Source organism: Microcaecilia unicolor, chromosome 10 (assembly GCF_901765095.1).
Source record: "Microcaecilia unicolor chromosome 10, aMicUni1.1, whole genome shotgun sequence".
Taxonomy (NCBI): Eukaryota; Metazoa; Chordata; class Amphibia; order Gymnophiona; family Siphonopidae; genus Microcaecilia; species Microcaecilia unicolor.
In genome coordinates this window covers 38,606,669-38,634,469 of record NC_044040.1, presented here as the reverse complement: position 1 = coordinate 38,634,469, position 27,801 = coordinate 38,606,669, and the positions used below count along the sequence as shown (strand labels likewise).

The 27,801-nt window shown below is 47.4% G+C and overlaps 1 protein-coding gene across 2 annotated transcripts in view; it reads right to left on the bottom strand.

The window, feature by feature from the left end:
- Positions 1-27,801, bottom strand: part of SLC2A13 (solute carrier family 2 member 13) — a 277,867-nt gene that overhangs the window by 97,593 nt on the left and 152,473 nt on the right. For both annotated transcript variants that reach the window (XM_030215885.1, XM_030215884.1), the window contains exon 6: positions 21,059-21,179. In XM_030215885.1, coding sequence (XP_030071745.1) covers positions 21,059-21,179 — 121 coding nt within the window. The remainder of the gene's footprint in view (positions 1-21,058; positions 21,180-27,801) is intronic.

The following is a 27,801-nucleotide window of genomic DNA, read 5'->3' as shown; positions in this document are numbered from 1 at the left end:
ACACCATGCTGCAAAGATACGCCAAACCCTGGCGTAAGCAGTAGAAGTAGAGCGTTTCCCTCGCTCTCAGCATAGTGGCGATGACCTTGTCTGAGAAGCCCTTCTTCCTCAGACGCTGCCGCTCAATAGCCAGGCCGTAAGACCAAAGGGAGAGGGATCCTCCATCACCACGGGACCCTGATGTAACCGGCCCTGCTCCACTGACAGCCGCAGAGGATCGTCGACAGAGCCTGATCAAGTCCGCATACCAGGGACGTCTGGGCCAATCCGGACCCACCAGGATTACCCTGCCGGGATGCTTTGCCACCCGGTCTAGCACCCTGCCCAACATGGGCCAGGGCGGGAACACATAGAGGAGCTCTTGCGTCGGCCACTGTTGGAGAAGAGCATCTACTCCCAGGGATCGAGGGTCCCGTCCTCTGCTGAAAAAGCGCGGCACTTGGCAATTGGCCGGTGACGCCATCAGATCTAGGCTCGGCTGGCCCCAGCGCTTCGTGATGTCCAAGAACGCCTGAGCAGATAGTTGCCACTCTCCGGGCTCCAAGGTATGGCGACTGAGAAAGTCCGCCTTGACATTCATGACTCCGGCAATGTGGGCCGCTGAAAGCTGCTCCAGGTTCGCTTCCGCCCACTGGCAAAGACTCATAGCCTCCTTGGCTAGAGGGGCGCTCTTGGTACCTCCCTGGCAGTTGATATAGGCCACAGCCGTGGCATTGTCCGACAGGACCCGTACAGGCTACAACACCAGTACCGGGATGAACTCCAATAACACCAACCGAATGGCTCTGAGTTCCAGGAGGTTGATAGACCACTTGCCTCTGCAGGAGACTAGAGCCCCTGCGCTGTCCTTCCCAAGCAGTGGGCTCCCCAGCCCATCAAAGAGGCGTCTGTCGTGACGACAATCCACTCCGGGGTCACCAGAGGCAATCCTGCAGACAACTTGTCTGTCTGCGTCCACCAGCTCAGCGCCTTGCGCACTGCTGGGTCCACGGGAAGGCGCACAGCATAATCCTCCGACATCGGAGTCCAGCGCAGCAGCAGAGATAGCTGTAGTGGTCTCATATGAGCCCTGGCCCAGGGCACTACTTCCATCGTGGCCGTCATAGAGCCCAACAGCTGCACGTAGTCCCAAGCCCGAATAGGAGAGGCTACTAGGAACTAGTCCACCTGAGCCTGAAGCTTGACAATCCGATTGTCTGGCAGGAACACTCTGCCCACTTGGGTGTCAAATCGAACTCCCAGATACTCCAGGGACTGAGTCGGGCGCAGCTGGCTCTTCTTCCAGTTGATGATCCATCCCAGGGAGCTCACAAGAGCAACTACCCGGTCCATAGCTTTGCCGCACTCTGCATAAGAGGGGGCTCGGATCAACCAGTCGTCCAGAAAAGGATGGACTTGTACTCCTTCCTTTAGCAGGAAGGCCGCTAAGACCCCCATTACTTTGGAAAAGGTCCGCGGAGCAGTAGCCAACCCGAAAGGGAGGGCTCTGAACTGGAAGTGTCGTCTCAGGACTGAAAAACGCAGAAAGCGTTGGAGAGGAGGCCAGATGGGAATATGCAGGTACGCTTCCTTGATGTCCAAGGAAGCCAAGAACTCTCCTGCCTTCACTGCCGCTATAACAGAGCGGAGAGTCTCCATGCGAAAGTGCCTCACTTTCCAGGCCCGATTGACCCCTTTGAGGTCGAGGATAGGCCGGACAGAACCTCCTTTCTTTGGAACCACAAAGTAAATGGAGTAACGTCCCTTGCCAATCTGATTTTTTGGCACCGGAACGACCGCACCCAGGCGGATCAGGTTGTCCAAGGTCTGCTGCACTGCCACAGCTTGACCGGAGACTTGCAGGGAGAGAGTACAAACCCGTCTCTTAAGGGTTGGCAGAACTCTAGCTTGTAGCCGTCTCTGATGACTTCCAGCACCCACGCGTCTGAAGTTATAGCGGTCCACTCACCCAGAAACGAGGACAGCCGTCCTCCAATCTGCACTGGGGCGTGGACCAAGGCCCCGTCATTGGGTACGAGACCCTGGGGGAGGACCGGAGGGAGCACCTCCGGGACGGCGGTCTCTGCGAAAGGAATGCTGCTTGGGGGAGAAATTCCTCTTGAAGGAAGAGGGGGCCGAGGAACCCGACTTGCCCGGGCGGTACCGACGGGCTTCCAGCAACCGTCCTCTGGAGGTACCGGGACGAGTACTAGCCCGAGCCCTGACCTCTGGTAATTTCTTGCCCTTAGACGTGCCGAGATCGGACACGATTTTGTCCAGCTCGACCCCAAAGAGCAGCTTGCCTTTAAAAGGCAATCTAGCCAGGCGGGATTTAGAGGCGTGGTCAGCAGACCAATGTTTCAGCCAAAGCCACCGCCGCGCAGAGACTGTCTGAGCCATGCCTTTAGCTGAGGCTCTCAAGACATCATACAGCAAGTCTGCCAAATAGGCTAAGCCCGATTCCAGGGCCGGCCAATCAGCCCTCAAGGAAGGATCCGAGGGGGAAGCCCGCTGCACCATAGTCAGGCACGCCCTGGCCACATAGGAGCCGCAAACTGAGGCCTGCAAACTTAAAGCAGCTGCCTCAAAGGACGACCTTAAGGCCGCCTCCAATCTTCTGTCTTGGGCGTCCTTTAGGGCCGTGCCACCTTCCACCGGCAACGCCGTTTTCTTAGTCACCGCAGTGATTAAAGAATCCACGGTAGGCCACAGATAGGCCTCACGTTCACTCACAGCCAAAGGATAGAGGCGGGACATAGCCCTAGCCACTTTAAGGCTCGTTTCCGGGACATCCCATTGAGCCGCAATTAAGGTGTGCATGGCATCATGCACGTGGAAGGATCTAGGCGGGCGCTTCGTCCCCAGCATAATGGCAGAGCCAACAGGGGCTGAGGGAGAGACGTCCTCCGGAGAGGAAATCTTCAAAGTGTCCATGGCCTGTAAAAACAGGTTGGGCAAATCCTCTGGGCTAAAAAGCCGCGCTGCAGAGGGGTCATCCGCTCCATCCGAGCGGGGATCTATCTCCTCCAAGGAATCCGCAAAGGACCGTTGGGAGACCTCAGACACGCTGCCCTCATCTACATCGGAGGAGACAAAGTCCTCCAAGGCCTGGAAATCAACCCGAGGGCGTTTACCTCTGGGAACCTCAACCTCTTTATCAGAAGAGGGAGCAGGGGCAGCGTTTTGCATGAGGAAAGCCTGATGCAGCAGCAAAACAAACTCAGGGGAGAAACCCCCCAGACTGTGCACTTCCGCAGCCACAGCCCTAGACGCACTCTCAACCGGCGCTCGCAATAGCGGGGGAGAGACATGCTGCGCATCCAAAATGGCGTCCGGCGCGAAACTCCGCGAAGGAGCCGCGCGGGAAGAACGGCGCTTAACTTTAGCCGCTTGTGCCGTCGCCCAAATTAAGGGCGTTCATGGCATTAATGTCTCCAACCTCAAGGGCGGCCCACGAAGAAGCCGTCCGAGCCGCGTGGCCGGCCAAGATGGCGGAGGCGAGGAGCGGGGGATGGGCGTTTATGGCGGGAAAAAACCGCCACGCCGGAGGAACGACCGGGACATTCATCGGTCACTAAACTGTCACCCATCAAGGGCGAATCAGGTTGTAAAACCCCCGCATCCCCTCTAGAAGCGCTCCAGCGATCCGGGGAGCGACCCTTTGCGCCCTCGCCCTCCGACGCCATATGCCACGAGGAGAAGAATCGGGGAACCCCCTGCCCGCTATAAAAAGGTAAAATTACCTGCTTGCCGCTCCGAGCTGTAACGAACTGGTGTCCCAGTGAGTAGCTGCAATGAACGTTTAAAGAAACGTCGAATTAAACGCCTTTAAAGACGTTTAAAATTTTTTTTTTTTTTTTTTTTAAACGGAGCCAGCGGGAGGGGGGAGAAAAGGAGGGACCTGGCACCACCAGGTTTGCACTTGCTCAAAAGAGCCCTCAACCCCAGGCCTCAACAAAACCTAAGGATTAGGCTTGGAGGCCTAGCCAGAGCTGCTGCTGTGTGTGACCACCACCTGCTGAGATAGAGAACATACTGAGGAGTTTCCGGCAGCACATGACCACATATAGGGAGGCAAAAGTTTGCTCTCTATCTCCACCTGCTGGTAGATGGACACAACACACCAGTCTATGGATTGATCAGCTTGATGATATGGAAGAGGGCCTTGTGGCAACACCTGTGCAGATAATGACGGGTGTGCAGGAGTAGAGCGTGATGTGATGGTTGTCCGAGAGTTGAATAACGATTCTGATGAGGAGCCCCTTTCTGACTCCGAGGGAAAGCTAAAATAGCTCTGCAGGCGATGCTGACAGATGTAAAATTAGCCTTACAAAGATGCTGCTGTTTGGACTGCAGACGTGAAAGAAATGTTGGGAGAAGTCTGCAGAGACCTGGTTGAACTTGGTCATAGGGTTGAGGAGGCTGAACAACAGCTTCAGGAGCATGAAGGGGTTTTCAAATATTTGACTGCAAAAACAACCACATATAATGTAACTTTGGAACTGCTTCAAGACAAAATCAAAGATTCAGAGAATAGATCCAGACACCAGAATTTGAGGATCCAGAGAGTTCCAGAAGAAGATGGTGATGAGGACTGTATGGAGTTGATACAGGATATCTGCTGTACATTATATCTTCATGATAACTTGAATGTTTCCTCTATAAAGATCGAACATGCCCATCAGGCCCTGGGTCTGTGGAAAAATACTAATCTCCCAAGGGATATTATCGTGTGCTTAGAAACATATTAAGGAGAGGATCTGACTATGGCATGAAAGATGGGCTCTATTTCTTATCAGGGATCTCAATTGGAATTCTTTCAAGATTTGTCCTCAACCATATTGCAAAGGAGGCAGGAAATGAAAATGTGACCAGTATGCTGCAGTGGGAGAGAATTAAGTACAAACGATTGTTTCCTTTTGGCCTCCTTTTCACTATTCAGGAGTGAATTATGTGAAATCAGTGCAGGAAGCCCATATGATCCTTTTTAAAGAGAAGCTTTGGACAGATGCAGAGTTTTTACCATCAGCTTCTTCAAAAAAAGGACTTTTGAGATGTGTGATGGGACTGTATTAAAATTGCCTTTTGGGGGGGGGGGAGTCTAGGAGGTTATATGAGTGACGATTGATATTGCCAAAGAGTTAATGATATTAGATTGCAGTGCCAATCAGGATGTGTTACTGTTTAAAAAAAGACTTGACGATTGTTTTTGCTGTTGGGGGCAAGGCTGCAAATTTCAGCACAAAGGAAAAAGGCTCATGCACCATCAGTATTAGAATGGTTACAAAGAGTCTGACGGATTATGGAAAGCGAATGCTTTGTAGCATTAGGAAAGGAGCATAAACCAGGTATAATATATGGGACCCTATTCTTAAGTTCACCAACTGGAAAAAGGAGAGGGGTGAGGTGAGTGAATAGATGCAGTCTTGGAATAGAAGTGAGACCTGAAGGATTCGTCTGAAAGAAAATATTTTTATTTATTTATTTATATCTGTATCCCACATTATCCAGAGCAAGTTCAGGTTCAATGTGGCTTACAAAAAATATTAAACTAATTGACATCAGGTTCAGATTACATTACATTAAATATACATTAAAGCTCGTGACAGTACAATGCAATTACTGAGAATAATGTAGTAGAATTAACAAGGATGAAAAATCTTAGATTATCGAGTAAATTATCTTTGGCATTGAGAGATAAACATACCAAATTTTTTAGTAGTTTACGAAATGTAAGATAGTCATTTATATGATTTAATCTTTTGGGAAGGGAATTCCATCTTTTAGTTCGTTGGTAGGAGAAACTAATTGTGGATTTTTTTGTATCATATCTTGTTACAATTTGGTAAGTGGAGAACTAAGAAGTCTATACAATTTTTAAATGCATTATGTATTGGTAATTCAATAAGGTTCTGCATATAAGATGGAGTTAGACAATATATGATTTGATAAACAAATGCACATAGTTTAATGTTATACATGCATTTATCGTCTGTCAGACGTACGCACAGAAACTTGAACAGATGATCATTCATCAAGCAACGCCCTGGTGTAGCTGAGAAGAGAAATTTGGTTGTCGTCAGCACAGGGACGGGATGGCGGTGGGGTAGGGTTTCGGCGGAAAGGGGGGGGGTCGAGAGGGTCGCGGCAGGGGGGTCCAGGGGTCAGTTATGTGGAGAGGGGTTGTTGAAATCGGAGGGAGGGGGAATCTGGAACTCGGTGGGGGGGGGGGGGGGGGGGGGGGGGGGGTGTGTGAGGGGGCCTTGAATGTGATGGGAGGGAGTGACATGTGTGTGTGGGGGCGGGGGTGTTGATGTTCTTCGGGTGGGGTGGGGTGCTTCTGTATTGCCCCGCTCCCTGTCACTTGCTTAGAAGTGGCAGGGGGTGGCGCACTGACAGCTGATTCCCCTTGCCTTGGAATCAGCTGTCAGTGACATTACTGACGTCAGTGTGTTCTTAGCTGCCTATCAGACCACCTCCGAGGGATCCACGGTCCCTGGCAGGTTAGAACGTTGGAGGTGAGAATTATTATATAGGATATCTAGATGTGCTGTACACATGGCTATCGTTCTGGTACTGTCCCATATCTCTTCCCATTGTTCCTCATAAGAACATAAGCATTGCTATACTGAGATGGGCCAAAGGTCTGTCAAGCCCAGTATCCTGTTTCCAACCCTGGCCAATCCAGGTCACAAGTACCTGGCAAGATCCCAAGACAGTAAAACAGATTTTGTGCTGCTTATCCTAGAAATAAGCAGTGGATTTTTACCAAGTCCATGTTAATAATCGCTTATGAACTTTTCTTTGAGGAAATTATCCAAACCCAAACCCTGATAAGCTAACTGCTACTAACACATTACCTGGCAACAAAATTCCACAGTTTATTTATTATTATTTATTTAGATTTTGCTCACACCTTTTTCAGTAGTATCTCAAGGTGATTTACATTCAGGTACACTGGATATTTCTCTGTCCCAAGAGGGCTCACAATCTAAGTTTGTGCCTGAGGCAATGGAGGGTTAAGTGACTTGGCCAAGATCACAAGGAGCAGCAGTGGGATTTGAACTGGCAACCTCTGGATTGCAAGACCAGTGCTCTAACCACTGGGCTACTCCTCCACTGGCAACATTCCATGTGGAGGCAATGCGGCCGCACAGGCTTCTGTTTCTGTGAGTCTGACGTCCTGCACGTACGTGCAGGACGTCAGACTCACAGAAACAGAAGCCTGCATGGCTGCATTGCTGATCTGCACTGGCAGGCTTCTACATGGAATGTTGCTAGTGGAATAGCAACATTCATTCCATGTAGAATCTCAAATTAGTAGCAACATTCCAGAATCTCCAATAGTAGCAACAGCAACATTCCATGTAGAATCTCAAATAGTACCAACATTCCATGTAGAACCTCAAATATTTATTTAGATTTTGCTCACACCTTTTTCAGTAGTAGCTCAAGGTGATTTACATTCAGGTACACTGGATATTTCTCTGTCCCAAGAGGGCTCACAATCTAAGTTTGTGCCTGAGGCAATGGAGGGTTAAGTGACTTGCCCAAGATCACAAGGAGCAGCAGCGGGATTTGAACTGGCCACCTCTGGATTGCAAGACCGGTGCTCTAACCACTAGGCCTGTAGTCCTAGTATTTTTGGAAAGAGTAAACAAAACGATTTACATCTACCCGTTCCACTCCACTCAGTATTTTATAGACCTCTATGATATCTTCCCCCTAGCCATTTTAGCCTTTCCTCATAGGGAAGTCCATCCCCTTTATCGATTTCATTGCCCTTTCCTACACCTTTTCTAATTCTATTATCTTTTTTTGAGATGTGGGGACCAGAATTGCACACAGTATTTGAGGTATGATCACACAATGGAGCAATACAAAGCATTATAATATTCTCATTTTTGTTTTCCATTCCTTTCCTAATAATTCGTAACATTCTATTTGCTTTCTTATTGCCGCTGCACACTGAGAAGCATGTTTCAAAATATCAACAATGACACATAGGTCCTCCTCCTTGGTGGTGACTCTTAATGTGGAACATTGCATCACATAGTTATAGCTTGGGTTCCTCTTTCCCTCATACATCACTTTGCACATGCTCTCACTAAACATCATATGCCATTTGGATGCCCAGATGCCTGGTCTCATAAGGTCCTATTGCAATTTTTCACAATCCTCTTGCGATTTAATAGTTTGAATAACTTTGTGTCATCAGCAAATTTAATTACCTCACTAGTTATTCCCATCTCTAGATAATCTATATATATAAAACTCACCCTCAACGTTCTATTTGCACTGACGTCACTGAAGCGAGGTTCGTAAGTTCGAAGCTCTGAAGCCACACAAAATCACAGTCTGTGGGCCCCGCCCTCGCGTCAAACGTTATGACGTTGAGGGCGGAGCACATTCTCAGCTCCAAGTTCCGTTGTATGTACTGCACTGTAGCTCTCACACGGATGCTGCAGGGGGGCCGGTGACACACGGAGACACAAAGGGACGGAGGGGAGCCTTGCTAGCGCCCGTTTCATTCCGATTTGAAACGGGCCTTCATTACTAGTTTATAAATATGTTAAAAAGCAGCAGCCCAAGCACAGACCCCTAGGGAACCCCACTATCTACCCTTCAGCACTGAGAATATGAGCATTTAACCCTACTCCGTTTTCTTTCAACCAATTTTTAATCCATAATAGGACATGACCTCCTATCTCATGACAGGAGTCTTTCATGAAATACTCTGTCAAATGCCTTTTGAAAATCCAGATACACAATAATCAACTGTCTCACCTTTATTCACATGTTTATTCACCCCTTCAAAAAAATGTAGTAGATTGGTGAGGCAACATTTCCCTTGACTAAATCTATCTTGGTTTTCATCTCATTAGTCCATCCTTCTTGTGGATCCCTCTCCTATTTAATCTGAGATGGTCATTTGTTTTCATCCCTCCATCAAAAATCTCTGTACATTTTGTCTGCCAGATCTTTTGATAAATGATTTTACTATCATCTTCAACTGGGGAAGAGGTCCCGCAAAAAGATTTTACCATGAACATGTAGAAAATGTTCCAACTGTACTAACACAAATGTGTTTGGAGTCTCCAAGCATCTAGATATTATCTCTCCTCTAGTTAAGAACCGCCCATCTTTTATAAAATCTACTATCCTAATCAAGCCATTCCATTCTATCCACTGAACCCTTACTCTTTTCTCCATAATGGGTGGGAAAAGAGGATTCGTTTATATTGAGCCCAGAGAGGAGTTTTCATCTTGTAATCCCATGTAGTGGGGAGAGGCACTCCAAAATTTGGAGGGTCAGGATAACCACCAGGTTTAGTTTAAGGCAGTCTTGGACTGGGAAGGGTTTAAAAAAAATGGTAACACATGCCAATTATAAGGTTTGACTGCTTCTGCCTCCCCTTTCAGCCAGTGTTGATTATACTTATCTGGTCACCAGAATCAAACTTCTTGGAGCTGTGCTACCCAATAGCACTTAAGTCAGGCAATATTAGCCTCCTCTTTTCCTCGAAAGCATAAAAATTTTCAATTTAAATTTCATCCTTTTCTTATCCCAGATATACTTGGAGATGCATCTACTTAATTCCACAAAGAAGCTATTCAGAATTAAACATAGGAGCACTATGAAAAATATTGCAATTGTGGGGCATAGGCGTAGACTGGGGGGGGGGCGAGGGGGGGCAATGCCCCCCCAAACGACGATGACGTGGACTGGCGCTAGAAGTGAAAAAAAAAAAAAAAAAGCAGGCACACGCTCGTCTCCGTCCGCTTCGCTGCTTCCCTGCCCTCTCTGTCTGCGTCCCGCCCGAAAGGAAATGACATCAGAGGAAGGCGGGACGCAGACAGAGAAGGCAGGGAAGCAGCGAAGCGGACGGAGACGAGTGTGTCTATCTACCCCCTCTCTTCCTACCCTCCAGCGCAGGCAGCACCAATCTTCTCTAAGTCTTTCTTGTTCCTGGCAGCGGTAGCGACGTACACGCTGCCTTCAGCTCTGCCCCGAAGCCTTCTCTTCAAGTTCCTGTTCCCGCATAGGTGGGAACAGGAACTTGAAGAGAAGGCTTCCGGGGCAGACCGAAGGCAGCGTGTACGTCGCTACCACTGCCAGGAACACAGAAAGGCTGAAGAAGACTGCTGCCTGCACCGGAGGGAGGGAGGAAGAGAGGGGGTAAACGGAGTCACGATCCTGGACCTCGCGGGGGGGGGGGCAGCAGAGGGAAGATGAATGGGACTGGGAGAGTGGAGAGCAGAGGGAAGGAGTAAGAGATGGATGGGACTGGGAGGGGTGGGTGGGGAGCAGAGGGAAGGACCAGGAATTGGATTGGACTGGACTGGGAAAGGAGGTCAGAGGGAAGGAGCAGGAGATGGATGGGACTGGGAGGGGTGGGAAGCAGAGGGAAGGAGCAGGAGATGGATGGGACTGGGAGGGTGGGGAGCAGAGGGAAGGAGCAGGAGATGGATGGGACTGGGAGGGGTGGGGAGCAGAGGGAAGGAGCAGGAGATGGATGGGACTGGGAGGGGTGGGGAGCAGAGGGAAGGAGCAGGAGATGAATGGGACTGGGAGGGGTGGGAAGCAGAGGGAAGGAGCAAGAGATGGATGGGACTGCGAGGGGTGGGGAGCAGAGGGAAGGAGCAACAGATGGATGGGACTGGGAGGGGTGGGGAGCAGAAGGAAGGAGCAGGAGATGGATGGGACTGGGAGGGTGGGAAGCAGAGGGAAGGAGCAAGAGATGGATGGGACTGCGAGGGGTGGGGAGCAGAGGGAAGGAGCAGGAGATGGATGGGACTGGGAGGGTGGGAAGCAGAGGGAAGGAGCAGGAGATGGATGGGACTGGGAGAGTGGGAAGCAGTGGGAAGGAGCAGGAGATGGATGGGACTGGGAGGGGTGGGAAGCAGAGGGAAGGAGCAAGAGATGGATGGGACTGGGAGGGGTGGGTGGGGAGCAGAGGGAAGGACCAGGAATTGGATTGGACTGGGAAATGAGGTGAGCAGAGGGAAGGAGCAGGAGATGGATGGGACTGGGAGGGGTGGGGAGCAGAGGGAAGCCTACTGGAAAGAAGACACTGCATAAAACAGAAGACACTGGGACCAAAGCGAATAGAAAAACTAAATGATCAACAAAGGTAAAAAAGTATTTTATTCAGAATATATTAATTGAAATATGTCAGCTTTTTGAAATGTGCATCTGTGATATTTTGCCTGTAAATTTCAATTCCTTCCTCCATATTAGCATATTCATTTGCATATGTATATATGCAAATGAATATGCTAATATGCTCCGCCCCTTCCTTTGCCCCCCCAAATGAAACAGTCAAACTACGCCTATGTTGTGGGGCTATGTTGATCTTAACAATATTAATCCTAAGACTTGGGTATGCAGCCCCATTTTTCCCAAGTCTCTTAGGGCCCTGTTTACTAAGCCTCGTTATAGGCGCGCAGTTTTTAAGTGGAGTACTTATCCCTAATTAACACATTTCATTTTCTTGCCACTGAAATGGAAATCTGTTATTTCCTCTTCCAGCTGAGTTGGGATATTTATTGGTATAATACCTAGCACAGGGAATCAGGAAACACAAAAATCACAAAGGAAGTGTAGTTAGCCTCTACTTAGCCTGATGAACTCTGAAAAGGACTGCAGGGTCCCGAGCTAAAATCGTTGTAATATCCTCATAAAGTGCAATTTTACATTTCCTCTCCCTCACTTCAATACAGTAATACCCCATAAAATGGGTGTTACTAGAGCCTACAGTGTTAGTTTTTGAGGCCCTGGGGGAAGGGAGATCCCCGTCAGTGGGCTGGAGAATTGGGATGACTCTGGGTGGGAGAAAGCTCAGCCCAAGGGAGTGGTGTTGAAATAAGTTGCAGAAAGAAAGTGTGCCTGTGGAGAGTGACAGCAGGGGTAGAATTTGGGTTTAATAAAAGAAGTTGTGAGGAGATATACAAGGTCTCTACCCCTGCCAGGACCCTTGGGAATATTTGGGGATCCTGGAGTGCAAGAAATAAATACAGGCTGATTATAAGAGATGTTGCTGCCCCATAAGTGGCAACAGAGAAGCAGAGTGAGCTTCACATAAAAAAGGGGCCTTGAATGGACAGAGGAAAAGGCACAATCACATGAAGCATCAGCAAGGAATCTATGGTAACTCGGTTGTGCACCACTTTGGTGCCTCCTCAACAAAGGCACTATAAAAAGGAACAACCAGGCAGGAGAATTCTAACTTGTATCCTTTCCTTAGAAATATCCAGGACCCACTGGTCCATCGTGATTTTGGTCCTCTCTTTCTGAAACTTTTGAAAGCTTCCTCCAACTGGAAGAGAAGAAGAATGGACCAGCCTCACATCTTTGAGAAGGCTAGGAGGTATTGGACCCTTGAGCCAACTATGAAGCGGACTTCCTGTCTCCATGAAAGGAAGACTGGCGTGACTGAAAGCGGGACCTCTGGGCATACTGCTAACAGCCAGGCCTTTATCGCCTACTGTCTTGAAATCTAGTATGGGAGAGCCCCGGAGACTGGGTAAAGGGCTTTGGTCTGTCCTCAGGCAAGTGTTGTGGCTTAGTGCCCCCCAGCTCCTTAACCAAAATGCTGATGTCCTCCCCAAACAGGGAGTTGCTTCTAAAAGACAACTTCACCAGGTGCGACTTAGAAGTAGCATGAGCGGTCCAATTCTTCAACCAGAGCTATGTGTAGTGACTGACAAAGACATGCCCTTGGCCATGGCGTACAGCATGACAATCAGCATCCACTAAGTAAGCCAAATCAGCTTCTAACTGGGTTGCCTGGGAGCTTTCCTGTGGCCCGGACTTCAGGAATGTCCTCACCACAAAAGAGCTGCAAATGGTCACATGGCGACCCAGGTTGGCTACCTCAAATGCTTACATTTTTGTGCTTCCTATCCTGCAGATCCTTCAGGGCAATCCCACCCTCCACAGGCAGGGTAGCCTTCTTAGTCACTGCTGTAACCAGGGAGTCCAATCTGGGCAGGTGCAGCTTCTCTTTTTCCTCAGGTTCAAGGTGATACAGGCATGCCATGGCCCTTCCCACCTTAAGCCCTGTGTCCAGGGAGATCCACTCTACTGTAATTAAATCCTGAATGTCAGAATGCACGAGAAAGGTTTTAGAGGGGCCCCGAAGGCACTTCATAATAGATGAAGACTGTCCCTCAGAAGTAAATGCTGATGGCTCCTCGAAGGAAAGGACTGCTAGCACCTCAAATTAAGGAACTCAACTGCTTATGAAAGCCTCAGGATTTCTGGGTCATTCTCCCTTCTCAGAAGGGAGTTCCTCTTCCTTCAAAGGCTCTCTCATGGAGGGTTCCTCTGAACAGATTGAAGCCATGTCTGACAAAGAAGGAGAATGATAAAGAGTTTCCTCAACCACTTCCTGTAAGTCTAAATGGGATCTCCTGGGAGCAGCTGGTAGACCAACCGAAGGGTTCTCAGCTTGTATTTGTTTGAGCAAATAGGCATGATGCAAAAATAAAACCAATTCAGGGGAAAACACTGTCCATGGAGACTCTTACTGCTCTGCTGGGCCTCAAGGTAGTAAAATGGAGGCCGTACTCTGCCTGACCTGACACAATGGCTGCCATTCCTGTGGCTTCCTGAAGGGAACATTGTGCCTGCTGAACCAGAGAGCCCAAAGCTGCTAGTAAAGCCCACTGCTGCAAGCGCTCCCCTGATGCATCTCCGCTGATTCTGTTGCATCCCTTGGGTTTTCCAGCTTACACACCATGCAGTGGCCCAAAAGACGCCCAGTAGGCTGCACAGCAGGAACACTGCTTCCATTGGAGCCACCGCCAACTAAATGCCATTGCTGTATACCCAACACGGTTCTGCAGGTGCCTAGGCAGAAGGCTCCCTCCTTTCACCACTGACCCAGTACTCTTCAGATTGCCTTAAACTTCCCTTTTTCATTGTTGTTGTTGAGGTAGCTGAGTAGGCACAGGAGAGAAGATATAGGTAGGAGAAGGGGGTGGGTGAAGCTTCATGGTGCACCAGAGACAGGAATCTGGAACCTTCAGATATGACCTATCAAATACCAGACACCCATCAAGTTAAACTGGGAACAAGCTAACCAACAAATCACTCAGAGCCAGAGGCTGAACAGTATGTCCAGCCACCTGTTGGAAACAGAAAATACTGAGGAACTGGGCTAGCTGACCAGGGACGTAACCAGATGGCTAATTTTGGGTGGGCATGAGTCCAAGGTGGGTGGGCATGGAATTCACCCCCTCCCCCCCCAGTGTCTCCACCCCTCCCCTGCCCACAAACCCCATATATTAAATACTTGAGCTGGTGGGGATCCCCAAACCCTGCCAGCTGAAGATTTCCTCCTCCTCCTTGAGCAGCCACTACTCTTCCAAATGGCAGCTGGCAGCACTTGCCTCAAACTGATGCTACTGCTGACAGGCCATGCATGCTCAGTGCTTTTGCATGTGCGAAAACTGAGCATGTGCAGAAGAGCCGGTCTCAGCGTCAGCTCAAGGCAAGTGCTGCTGGCTGACATTTGGAAGAGCACTGGTTTCCCAAGGAGAGAAAATCTTCAGCTGGTAAGGTTTGGGGATCCCCACCAGCCTTAGGAAGAGTGTCACAATGTTGGGTGGGGTGGGCCCCGCCCCATCCAGGTCCACCTGTGGCTACTCCACTGTGACTGACGATATATGGCATAGCTCAGTTCTGTGTTCTCTATCTCCTCCTGCTGGTAGATGGACATAATTGTTGTTTGTATGTTTATGAAGTTTTAATAATTATGTATGTCATGCTGTTAGCCGCTTAGGTTTAAGCGGGGTATAAGTTCTGTACACCACCTTGAGTGAATTCTTTCAAAAGGAGGTAAATATATCCACATAAATAAATAAGTCAGTCCTGGAATAGTAGAAAGATACGTAATGGAATGGTGTTTTTCTGGTGTTTATCCACCTATTTAAAAATTTTTCTTCAAAGGGGTGCTTTCATTGGTTAAAACCTGAAGTCATAAGTCTTACCTATGATATATCCCATTTTCTTTAGTTCTTCCTGCTGCTTCTTATAAACAGGCTCATTTATCCTGAACTCCTTGTATTAAAATAAGAATACAACTTCCTTTGAAGCTGCTGCTACTCTGACTCCTTAAAACCAGGTCAGCTAGTTGTTGTCTGTCCATGAGCTGCTATGGAAATTAAGTTAAAAGTTAACAAAAACCTAGAAAGATGAAGCTACCGATATAAACCAACAGCACAAAAACTTAAGGTGCTTCTGCAGTATAGAAACTGATACACCAACATAAGTTAAGGAATGTTTCTTACAAACTGCCTCTTCCTTCTTTACTCTCCCCAGAGAGAGTCACACTCAAACCCAGAGGAACTGAAAATAATTCCATGAGCCATATACCAGAGGCTTTCCACGCTATACTTCCCACTACTGCTGTCACACACCTATCCCTGATGGATTGTCTTAGTGATTCTTTGTTGTAATTTCTACTGGTTTCTATGAAGCCTGTTTTCAAAGAACTTAGACTTAAAAAATTACATGGTAACCTATGGAACTTTGTAAGTCTAAGTGCTTTGAAAATAAGCCCCTATGTGTACTACCAATTAATGTGTGCTGTTATAGGACAGCGGCATCCTATCTTTTGAAATCTGTTGACAGTAACATCTAATGGTTTGCTACATGATCACGCTTAGATTCATTGTATTATTCTTTCCAAAACAGGATGTTTATGCATTACTCCATTCAAACCATCTCTTTTCACCAACCTCTAGGTCATATACAATCTTTCTCTCACTCTCTAAGGGGAGTCATTCTCTCCATGCTTTTCCCCCACTTGTGAATACTGCTAAAACTACAGCCAAACATTTTCTTTCAAAATAAGAAACAATGATGGCAGGTAGTGAAAAAACAGTGCCTTAAGAAAAGATAATGATTTAACCAGTTAAGCAAATTATTTACTGTTACAACAGCCTAACAGTGAAACGTGTATGTTTTGCTCTTTTTTTTATATTATGGGCTCTTGATTTAAAGTGCTGAACTGAGGACCACAAACTTCTCTAGTATGTAAAGCAACAGATAAAGCATCCATTTTGTGCTCTGAGAAATAATTACAAGTAACTGGGAGAGAGGATGAAAACGAATGACAGTCCGATTCTCATTTCAATTGGATATTTTTTTTGTTAACCAAACAATGAGAATATATTCAACTGTGTGTAAAGAAGCAGTTGTGTGATCATCCGTGTGTATCAGACAAAATGTGTTGATGCGGGGGATGCTACAGAGAATACCTGCAGATCATGCTAGAACAAGAGCACCGAGCTCATCCAGACAGTAATTGCTTGTTATTTCCACTTCTGGGCCTAGAGGCAATCATTACTTCGGCTTCGCAATTGCTTAAATAGTGCAGTTTTCTGCTGTTATTAAAGAATAGACCTTCAGTGTCTCAACACTACCAAAGGCTGAGCATTTATTTGGGATGTCTTTTCTACTGCACGCAATACAGGGGTTCCTGACAATTTCAGTATGTCAAAGCAACAACTTCTCCATTCCAAGGTAGAGTCCGCTGGTTTAGTTTAGCTTTTCTACCATTTTGATGGATTGTCTTCTAGTAAACAAGGCAATATTTAGAAATTTTAATCAAGAGTTAAATATATAACAATAAACCTAACCACCCATTACTTGAAAATAAAATGGCAATTAACATTTAATCATACACAAGACAAACTAAGAGAAACTAATCTAATTTGCCCAGTCTGGGAGCAGCCCACTACTCTTCAGTCAGCTTAAAGTCCTGTACACTGAACCAAGCTTTGACTTCAAATTGAAATTTCTTAAAACATGACTGATTGCAAATCGAATAGAAGGGGGGAGGGGTGGGTAATGGAATTTGATATACCGCCTTTCTGTCATACAATCAAAGCAGTTTACATATATTATATACAGGTATTTTTTATGTCCCTAGTGAGCTTACAATCTAAGTTTTTGTACCTGAAACAATGGAGCAGAGATGCTGCACAGGAAAGGCAAGAGAGAGAAGGAGAGATGCTGCACAGGAAGGGCGAGAGAGAGAAGGAGAGATGCTGCACAGGAAGGGCGAGAGAGGGAAGGAGAGATGCTGCACAGGAAGGGCGAGAGAGGGAAGGAGAGATGCTGCACAGGAAGGGCGAGAGAGGGAAGAGAGATGCTGCACAGGAAGGGCGAGAGAGGGAAGAGAGATGCTGCACAGGAAGGGCGAGAGAGGGAAGGAGAGATGCTGCACAGGAAGGGCGAGAGAGGGAAGAGAGATGCTGCACAGGAAGGGCGAGAGAGGGAAGGAGAGATGCTGCACAGGAAGGGCGAGAGAGGGAAGAGAGATGCTGCACAGGAAGGGCCAGAGAGGGAAGAGAGATGCTGCACAGGAAGGGCGAGAGAGGGAAGGAGAGATGCTGCACAGGAAGGGCAAGAGAGTGAAGGAGAGATGATACACAGGAAGGGCGAGAGAGAGAAGGAGAGATGCTGCACAGGACGGTGAGGGATGCTGTACAGGAGAGAAAGACAGATAAAGAAAGATGCTGCACGGAGGGGGAGAGAGAGGGAGAAATGCTGCAGGGGGGGCGAGGAAAAGATACTGCACAGAAAGGGGCGGCGAGAGAGGGAAAATATTAGGCATGATGGAGAAGGGATGGAAGGGAGAGATGTTGAACCCAAGGCACAAGGGAGGGAGGGTCGACAATAGTGTGGGGGGGGGGGGGTAAGAGAGGCAAGAGACAGTATTGTTGAGGGGAGGAAGGGAAAGATGCAGCAAAGGGGTGGAGAGGGGCAAGAAAGGGAGGGCGAGATACTGCATGGAGAAGGGGAGAGGGGGAAATAGGCATAATCATGGAAGGAAGGAAGGAAGGAAGGAAGGGAGAAATGTTGGACACGGGGAACAAAGGAGAGAGATGGTGGAAAATGGTGGGAGGAGAGAGGTGAGAGGAAGAATTGTTGGATATGGGGTGGAGGGGAGGAAAGGAGAGATGCAGCAAAGGGGTGGCAAGGAGCGAGAAAGAGAGGGAGAGATACTGCATGGAGAGGGGTGAGAGAGGGAGTAATATTAGGTATGACTTTGGAGGGGAAGAAGGGAGAGATCTTGGACATGGGGCACAAGGGATGGGGAGGGAGAGAGAGAGAGAGGGATGTTGGTCAAGTAAGGGTGACAGGGAGGGAGAGATACATGGAAACATAGTAACATAGTAAATGACGGCAGAAAAAGACCTGTATGGTCCATCCAGTCTGGAAGGTGGAGAGGGGAGAAAGAGGGATATGTTGGATCCAGGAGCAGAAGGGAGTGATGTAGAGATGCCAGACAATAGGAGTGAGGGAAGAGAGGGAGAACTGCTGGACCATGGGGGAGAGGGCAGAAGGGTGGAGGGAGGAAGATGCTGGGAATGGTGGAACCATGTGGGAGAAGCCACAAAGGGGAAGAACAGGATGGCGAGGAAATGAATGAATGAAAGAATAGTGTTCACAGATGGTAGAAATATGGTAATGGGAATGGAGGGTTGAGGAAGGAGTGAGATGGGGAAAGGGACAGTTAGTAGATGAGAGAAGATGGAGATTTTAAGGGTAGTACAAAAGTAAAGAGAAGGAGAAAGGTGAGAAAGAGGGTGAAATTTGAGTTGACAGGCAGAAGAGATAAAAGGAATGAATATATTAGAGACATGTGTTGTGAGGGAATAGACAGGAGAGAAAAGGAAAATAAATGGACAGCAACCACTTGAAAGAGAATTAGCAGATGAAAGACAGGAAAGCATAAAAGAAAAACTGGAACCAACATGACGGAAAAATAAAATGTCCAGACAACAAAGGTAGAAAAAAAAGCGTTTTATTTTGAATATTTTAAATGGAATATGCTAGCTGTGGGAAATGTGCATCGTGGAGTGGAGGAGTGGCCTAGTGGTTAGGGTGGTGGACTTTGGTCCTGGGGAACTGAGGAACTGAGTTTGATTCCCACTTCAGGCACAGGCAGCTCCTTGTGACTCTGGGCAAGTCACCTAACCCTCCATTGCCCCAGGTACAAATAAGTACCTGTATACAATATGTAAGCTGCATTGAGCCTGCCATGAGTGGGAAAGCGCGGGGTACAAATGTAACAAAAATGTCTTTGTATTTTGTCCTTTAGAAAAGGAAATGCATTTCTATTCTTTTGTCTAAATATTTTTATTTCTAATTTATGATCCATTGTTCTATATTTGGTGAGGGTAATGGCAGGTGGGGAAATCGGAGGGGAGGCAGGGAGGAGAGAGGATTAGGAGTGGGAGCCCTCCTTAATTTTTGTGGAGGAGTAGCCTGGTGGTTAGTGCAGTGGACTTTGATCCTGGGGAACTGAGTTCGATTCCCACTGCAGATCCTTGGGACTCTGGGCAAGTCACTTAACCCTCCATTGCCCCTGGTACAAAATAAGTACCTGAATATATGTAAACCGCTTTGAATGTAGTTGCAAAAACTTCAGAAAGGCGGTATATCAAGTCCCATTTCCCTTTATTTTCTGACCTGGGCTCTAGCATGTCTAACATCGGTCCTGACCCTTACTGTATAGCTTGTGGGGATCCCCAGCTGAGGACCTCCTCCAAAGACAATCAGAACTCCCATCTACCAAGCTATGCAGTCGGAGACAGCATCCTTGAGCCACCGACAACTAAGTATACATGGGGTGCCGGAATTAGTGGCTTAGTGGCTTAGGGACCTTGCTGCTGGCTGCCAAGCTTGGTAAAAGGGAGCTATGGCCACCTTTAGAGAAAGTCTGTGTGTGGGGATCCTCATTAGCTAAAAAAATTCAGATTTTGATGTGGGGATAGGGTGGGCAAGAGAAAATTTTATGCCCAAACACTTTGGGCTCAGGCCCACCCAAAATTGGCTGTCTGGCTATGCCACTGCTGGGAATGAAGACCAAGGCCCTACAAGTTTGTACAGGTTTGTAAAGGAAAACCCTTACCAGGAGCTGAGCTGAAGGTTGGACAGTGACGTTTACTCAAGTACATGCTAAACTTTCATTTGTATACAAGAATAAGGTAAATTTTAGCATGTTCAATGTAATATCTTTTTGGGCCCCTTTAAAGGTCACTATAATAACTTTCTTCATAATGTGTCATATTTAACCTGTACACAATGGCCTTAATGTGCATACCTAAATGTACTGCATTCACACCAAACCTATTAAAAAAAATAAATGAATACATTTTGTAGATTTTATTATTTGCACTATGGACAGCTGCACTTTAAATATCATTCTGACCTACAAATGGAAAATGCTTATCTATTTCAGAATGCAAGCTCAAGTCATCATTGCAATAATGTATCTCTGATTGTCACTTTCAAGGTGCTAGACACTTTGATTTACGCCCTGTTCTATATTATTCTATCCTCTACACAGAGTAGCAACAGTATAAAGGCAAAGCTTAGGTGAAGGTGGCAATACAACTCATTAATGTGATATAGCATGATATCTGGCGTACGGATTACTGTCCATTTTATTCAACACCAATAACATCACTTGCATTCCTTACAGGGGTGCATCTGGAATCCGGCGGTAGGGGGGGCCAGGGCCAGAGCCAGAGGGCACATTTTTGCCTGCTTCCCTCCCCCCCCCCATCAACCCTCCCCCGCTGCTTACCTTTGCTGGCAGGGGGCCCCAACCGCAGCCGAGGTCCGACCCGCAGTCTTCATATTTCGTCTTCCTCCGACTCCTCCGTGGCCATGCTGTAAGTAACGCTGCTGATTCGTTGAATCCAGTTCGGAGTCTGACGTCGCAGCACGTTGTATGCGCGTACAACGTGCTGCGACGTCAGACTCCGAACTGGATTCAACGAATCAGCAGCGTTACTTTACAGCATGGCCACAGAGGAGTCGGAGGAAGACAAAATATGAAGACTTTGGGTCAGACCTCGGCTGGCGGGGGTTGGGGCCCCCCGCCAGCAAAAGTAAGCAGCAGGGGAGGGTTGACGGCGGGGAGGGGGGCCAGGGCGAAATCTGCGGGGGCCCAGGCCCCTGTGGCCCCAGGCAGATACGCCCCTGATTCCTTAGAAGCAAGCTACTATGAAAGTCTTCTTCAGAAATAGCTTAAGGGATATGAAATCTCACCTGTATTTTGTGCAAATAGAGTTTTCACTTGAAGAATTTCTTGGATAAAGAGTGACTGGTGGAGAGACCTGAGCTGACAGCAAAAATCCTAAAGCTAGGATAATGAGAGCTATAGTAGTACCTAAAAAAAAAAAAAAAAAAAAAGTTAAATATACATACACACCCTAAGCAATTTATTATATGGAATAAGCCATTCAAGATACAGAACAATATCTGAAAACACACACTTTGCTAATAGGACTGAGTGCACATACAAATTTCTATTTATCTATACTCAGTTTGCTATTTTCCACTAAAAATGTAATCCGAGGTTGAAAAAAGTCCTCATCTTCACTTTCTGTAACTTCATCTTGCCAACTGCTCAATGATATTATTTACGGAAGCAAGGCCAAGTATAACCACTGCTTTCTTACTACTCCTTTAAACCTTCACAATTTTGTCATATTGTCCAAGGGTTCATTTTGATAATCAAGGTTTATTTATTAATTTTGGTTATTTACATTCCACTTAAACCAAAGCAAATTACAATAAAAGAATACACATCAAAATTAATTGCCCACATATACAGTCATTAGAAAATACTTAATTGGCAGCAATAACAAAGGGTAAAGGTCATGGATTTGATATACCACCTTTCTATGGTACAACCCTACTAGAGGGTCCTGGCACTACCACTGCCCTGCTGGTATAAAGATGTGAAAGGGGGGGGGGGGGCACTGCCCAGCCCAATGCAATACAAGTGGGCAGCTCTGGTATTTACGGCATCTGCACACCTACCTAACCAAGGAAACCCTTTGAGAGAGGATATTTAGTTAGTTGCCTGCTTCTGGGAGAGAGGACGCAAAGGATGGAATTTGGCACCTCAAAGCAAATATCTCAGGGTGCCCACAACCCCCTCACCTGGTCTTGCTATAGATACAGAGCTATAACTATAGATACATAGATATAAATAGGCCAAAGCTTATGCAGAGAATTCCATATCAATATTTATTCCTATTTATAACTTGTCCATCAAACATTCGCTGGGTGATGCACAATATAGTTCTATATTTGCTACTATGCAATATTTACCTGGATTTACCTCACTCTCAGCCAGACTTACGAGTATTGAGACTTCTAAGCTGTAGCATTTAAGAAAACCCCATCAATTAAGTAAAATATTGTAGGTTTACTAGACAATAGAAAATGTATTTAATAATAGTTGATAAAATACATATAATTTTAAATTGCTATTTTAATTATTTACAAATACATTTAACTTTTTTTTTACACAAGAGGCTCCTTATAATGCAAGGCTCTAAGCTGTAGTTTGTATGTAAATCCAGTCGTGACATCACTATATAAAGGTAGAAGTTGAACACTATGGAACCTGTGTGTGGTATGCTTTTTAATACATCAAGGGCTCTGTAAATCAAAATGAAATACTTAAAAAAAAAAAAAAGTGGGAGAGCTAATATTTTTCGTCTTTTCTCTATCTTTACAAAACTTCCAATCTAATGTGACTTGCCCAGAGACTCTGTGGCACCCTCATCAGGTCATTAGGCAGGAGAGGTTCTTAAATGACAGAGATTTGATATCTTTAATAGAATGACAATTTAGCATGTGTTGCCAAAGTAATACATAAAAGGAAGTAATTTTATAAAAGGGTTTGAACAGGTAGAATAGTATTTTAGACAGTCAAGTAGTATAAACAGATGCTTATAAAACTCCCAAGGAGCATATCTACATCCAAAAAAACATAGCACCTACTTTTATGTGATGTACACATAGGGCAGAGAATGGGAAGAGTAGGATAGTTAGGCATTTTTATGTGCCAATTTTGTTTTAAATGTACTCACATTTACTCCTGTCTCAGAACAAGTGTAACTTTGTGCAGAAGCTTTCAGGCAGGTTATTTCAGAAAGGCACAGTTGGTGAAATGTAGTCAAACCTGTTAATTTCCTTTCCTTTAGTCCTGCTTAACCATCTTGTACAAATGGGTGTATCCCCTTCCTACCAGCAGACAGAGGTAGTTAGAAGCTGACTTTTCCCAGTGACATCACCAATATAAGGGCTGGTGCTTTGTGGAAAACTCCAGTATGCCTCTGTCAAAGCAGCAGAAGGTTCCAAATACCATATATATATGCCCCAACAGACCACAGCAGTCATAATTTAATTCCAAGAAAATTAAGGATTTTTTTGTTTGTTTTTTTTAAGAGCATCACTAGAGAATTCAATAAGGACCATGAACCAAAGTCCTCCAGGGAGAGTCAAAGGATGGTGCAGCAGGGCTAAAAAAAAAAAAAAAAAAAGAAGTGAACAGGTATGACTAAATTTCACCTTCCTTAGCATTCAGCTGCACCACCTTGTATACTGGGATATGCCCAAGCAGAAACTCACCAGGCGGGGGAAGACAAGACTCCCTGAATGATGGCTCTGCCAAAGTCCAACTGGACTCTGGCCAGCACATCCAGTCTATAATGCTTTACAAAGGAATGGAGGGCTGGCCAGGTTGTCGATCTGATATCCTCTGGTGAAACCACTTGGACCTCTGCCCAAAAGGTTGCCCCAGCATGAGCAGAATGCACTCGCAGGAAAGAAGGCACCCGTTTCTGTAAATATAGGTGGCCTTGATGGCTGCCTTTATTCAGCATGTAATGGAAGCCTTTGATGCTGCCTTTTGTTAATATGTGTTACAACTAGAGACCCCTCCACTGGAATAGTGGTGGGCCGAGCTCTATAGCCTAGACTGCTAAAAAGCACTGACTAGGCTAGAAAATCTGATGATGGCCTTGTAGCTGAGTGCCTGCGGAAGCAGGACTGGTTGGCAAGCCTTATCAGGATCTGGTGTGACATTCAAATGCAGTGTAAGGGCCAAGATGGAGGAATTAATGGCTAAAATAGTAAGAAGTTAGGTTCATAAAATGGAGTCTGGTTTTGTAAGATGGAGTCCTGTTCATGAAATATGAATACTTGCCTTTGCATTTTTTTAAAGACTTGTTTACAAGTCAGGATGTCAGTTATGAAGAAATAGGTGAAAGGAGGGAGGAATGGGCTTCCGATCTGCGGTTAAGCTAACTGTCAGAAAGTATGATTCACATATGAAAAAATGTGTGCCCATTAGGTATAATGGGCAAGGAGAGGGTATTTAAATTCTGCCAGTTGGGGAGGAGTTTGGATTTTTCCCCAACTCTACCCAGAGGGCAGAACTACGGTCGGTTAACCTAAGATCTTGACTGATGAGCGTGCCAGATTGATTGGAGTACCAGTTGGTGAGAATAAAGATCAATTCTAACATTTATTCCTCTAGTCTGTGCCTAATTTCTTGACTGCATACCTATTTCTCTGAACACACCTACACAAATTATTCCCCGTAGTATTCAAATAAGCAAGGAAACTCCTACTCATTAGTGCATTATGTGGGAGAATAGATGCCCAAAGAAACACTTAGACACTAGGAGTCAGTAAGCTGAGGTCCTAGTTAACAGACTTAAAATAAGCCTTCTGAAACCCTCTCTTCACCTCTGTGGGCACGGGTCCCACGGAGATCTAGAGAGGGGTACATTAAAAACACTTTGATGGAACAGGGAGGAACAAGTGTTCAGAGAGATGGACGGCATATGTCTCCTGCAAGTACTAGAGCAGAACTCTGCAGACATCTAGCTTGTAGAGCCTCCTGGCCCTTGAGGCTGCACGCTGATCCAAAATGGAAGGCAAGCAGACCTCCTGATTCAACTAGAAAGTGAATGATACATACCTGTAGCAGGTGTTCTCCGAGGACAGCAGGCTGATTGTTCTCACGACTGGGTGACGTCCGCGGCAGCCCCCACCAACTGGAAAAGGCTTCGCGGGACGGTCGGCACACAGGGCACGCCCACCGCGCATGCGCGGCCGTCTTCCCGCCCGTGCGCGACCGCTCCCGCCAGTTGAATGACAAGCAATAAAATATGAAACACAACTCCAAAGGGGAGGAGGGAGGGTAGGTGAGAACAATCAGCCTGCTGTCCTCGGAGAACACCTGCTACAGGTATGTATCATTCACTTTCTCCGAGGACAAGCAGGCTGCTTGTTCTCACGACTGGGGTATCCCTAGCTCTCAGGCTCACTCAAAACAAGAACCCAGGTCAATTGAACCTCGCAACGGCGAGGGTATAACAGAAATTGACCTACGAAGAACAACTAACTGAGAGTGCAGCCTGGCCAGAATAAATTCGGGTCCTGGAGGGTGGAGTTGGATTTACACCCCAAACAGATTCTGCAGCACCGACTGCCCGAACCGACTGTCGCGTCGGGTATCCTGCTGGAGGCAGTAATGAGATGTGAATGTGTGGACAGATGACCACGTCGCAGCTTTGCAAATTTCTTCAATAGTGGCTGACTTCAGGTGGGCCACTGACGCTGCCATGGCTCTAACACTATGAGCCGTGACATGACCCTCAAGAGCCAGCCCAGCCTGGGCGTAAGTGAAGGAAATGCAATCTGCTAGCCAATTGGAGATGGTGCGTTTCCCGACAGCGACCCCTAGCCTGTTAGGGTCGAAAGAAACAAACAATTGGGCGGACTGTCTGTGGGGCTGTGTCCGCTCCAAGTAGAAGGCCAATGCTCTCTTGCAGTCCAATGTGTGCAACTGACGTTCAGCAGGGCGGGTATGCGGCCTGGGGAAGAATGTTGGCAAGACAATTGACTGGTTAAGATGGAACTCCGACACCACCTTCGGCAGGAACTTTGGGTGGGTGCGGAGCACTACTCTGTTGTGATGAAATTTGGTATATGGAGCATGAGCTACTAGGGCTTGAAGCTCACTGACCCTACGAGCTGAAGTAACTGCCACCAAGAAAATGACCTTCCAGGTCAAGTACTTCAGATGCAGGTATTCAGTGGCTCAAAAGGAGGTTTCATCAGCTGGGTGAGGACGACGTTGAGATCCCATGACACTGTAGGAGGCTTGATAGGGGGCTTTGACAAAAGCAAGCCTCTCATGAATCGAACGACTAAAGGCTCTCCAGAGATGGCTTTACCTTCCACACGATAATGGTAAGCACTAATCGCACTAAGGTGATTCCTTACTGAGTTGGTCTTGAGGCCAGACTCTGATAAGTGTAGAAGGTATTCAAGCAGGTTCTGTGCAGGGCAAGAACGAGGTTCTAGGGCCTTGCTCTCACACCAAACGACAAACCTCCTCCACTTGAAAAAGTAACTCTTTTTAGTGGAATCCTTCCTGGAGGCAGGCAGGACCCGGGAGACACCCTCCGACAGACCCAACGCAGCGAAGTCTACGCCCTCAACATCCAGGCCGTGAGAGCCAGAGACTGAAGGTTGGGGTGCAGTAACGCTCCGTCGTTCTGCGAAATGAGAGTCGGAAAACACTCCAATCTCCACGGTTCTTCTGAGGACAACTCCAGAAGAAGAGGGAACCAGATCTGACGGGGCCAAAAGGGCGCTATCAGAATCATGGTGCCGCGGTCGTGCTTGAGCTTCAGTAAGGTCTTCCCCACCAAAGGTATGGGAGGATAAGCATACAGGAGGCCGGTCCCCCAATGGAGGAGAAAGGCGTCCGACGCTAGCCTGCCGTGTGTCTGAAGTCTGGAACAGAACAGAGGCAGCTTGTGGTTGGTCTGAGAGGCGAAAAGGTCCACCGAGGGGGTGCCCCACTCTCGGAAGATCTTGCGTACCACTCTGGAATGGAGCGACCACTCGTGCGGTTGCATGACTCTGCTCAGTCTGTCGGCCAGACTGTTGTTTACGCCTGCCAGGTATGTGGCTTGGAGGAGCATGCCAAACTGGCACGCCCAGCGCCACAGCCCGACGGCTTCCTGACACAGGGGGCGAGATCCGGTGCCCCCCTGCTTGTTGACGTAATACATTGCAACCTGATTGTCTGTCCGAATTTGGATAATTTGGCAGGACAGCCGATCTCTGAAAGCCTTCAGCGCGTTCCAGATCGCTCGGAGCTCCAGGAGGTTGATCTGCAGATCCTTTTCCTGGAGGGACCACAGACCCTGGGTGTGAAGACCATCGACATGAGCTCCCCAACCCAGGCGAGATGCATCCGTCGTCAGCACCTTCGTGGGCTGCGGAATTTGGAATGGACGTCCCAGGGTCAAATTGGTCCGGATGGTCCACCAGAGCAGTGAAGTGCGGCAACTGGTGGAGAGGCGGATGACATCTTCTAGATTCCCGGTGGCTTGGAACCACTGGGAAGCTAGGGTCCATTGAGCAGATCTCATGTGAAGACGAGCCATGGGAGTCACATGAACTGTGGAGGCCATATGACCCAGAAGTCTCAACATCTGCCGAGCTGTGACCTGCTGAGACGCTCTGGTCTGCGAAGCGAGGGACAGGAGGTTGTTGGCCCTCGCTTCGGGAAGGAAGGCCTGAGCCGTCTGGGTATTCAGCAGAGCTCCTATGAATTCCAGAGACTGGGTTGGCTGGAGATGGGACTTTGGGTAATTTATCACAAACCCCAGCAGCTCCAGGAGTTGAATAGTGCACTGCATGGACCGGAGGGCTCCTGCCTCCGAGGTGTTCTTGACCAGCCAATCGTCGAGATATGGGAACACGTGCACTCCCAGCCTGCGTAGGTACGCCGCCACCACCACGAGGCACTTTGTAAACACTCGTGGGGCGGAGGCGAGCCCAAAGGGCAGCACACAATACTGAAAGTGCCGTGCGCCCAGGCGGAATCTGAGATACTGTCTGTGAGCTGGCAGTATCGGGATGTGAGTATATGCATCCTTTAAATCCAGGGAACATAGCCAATCGTT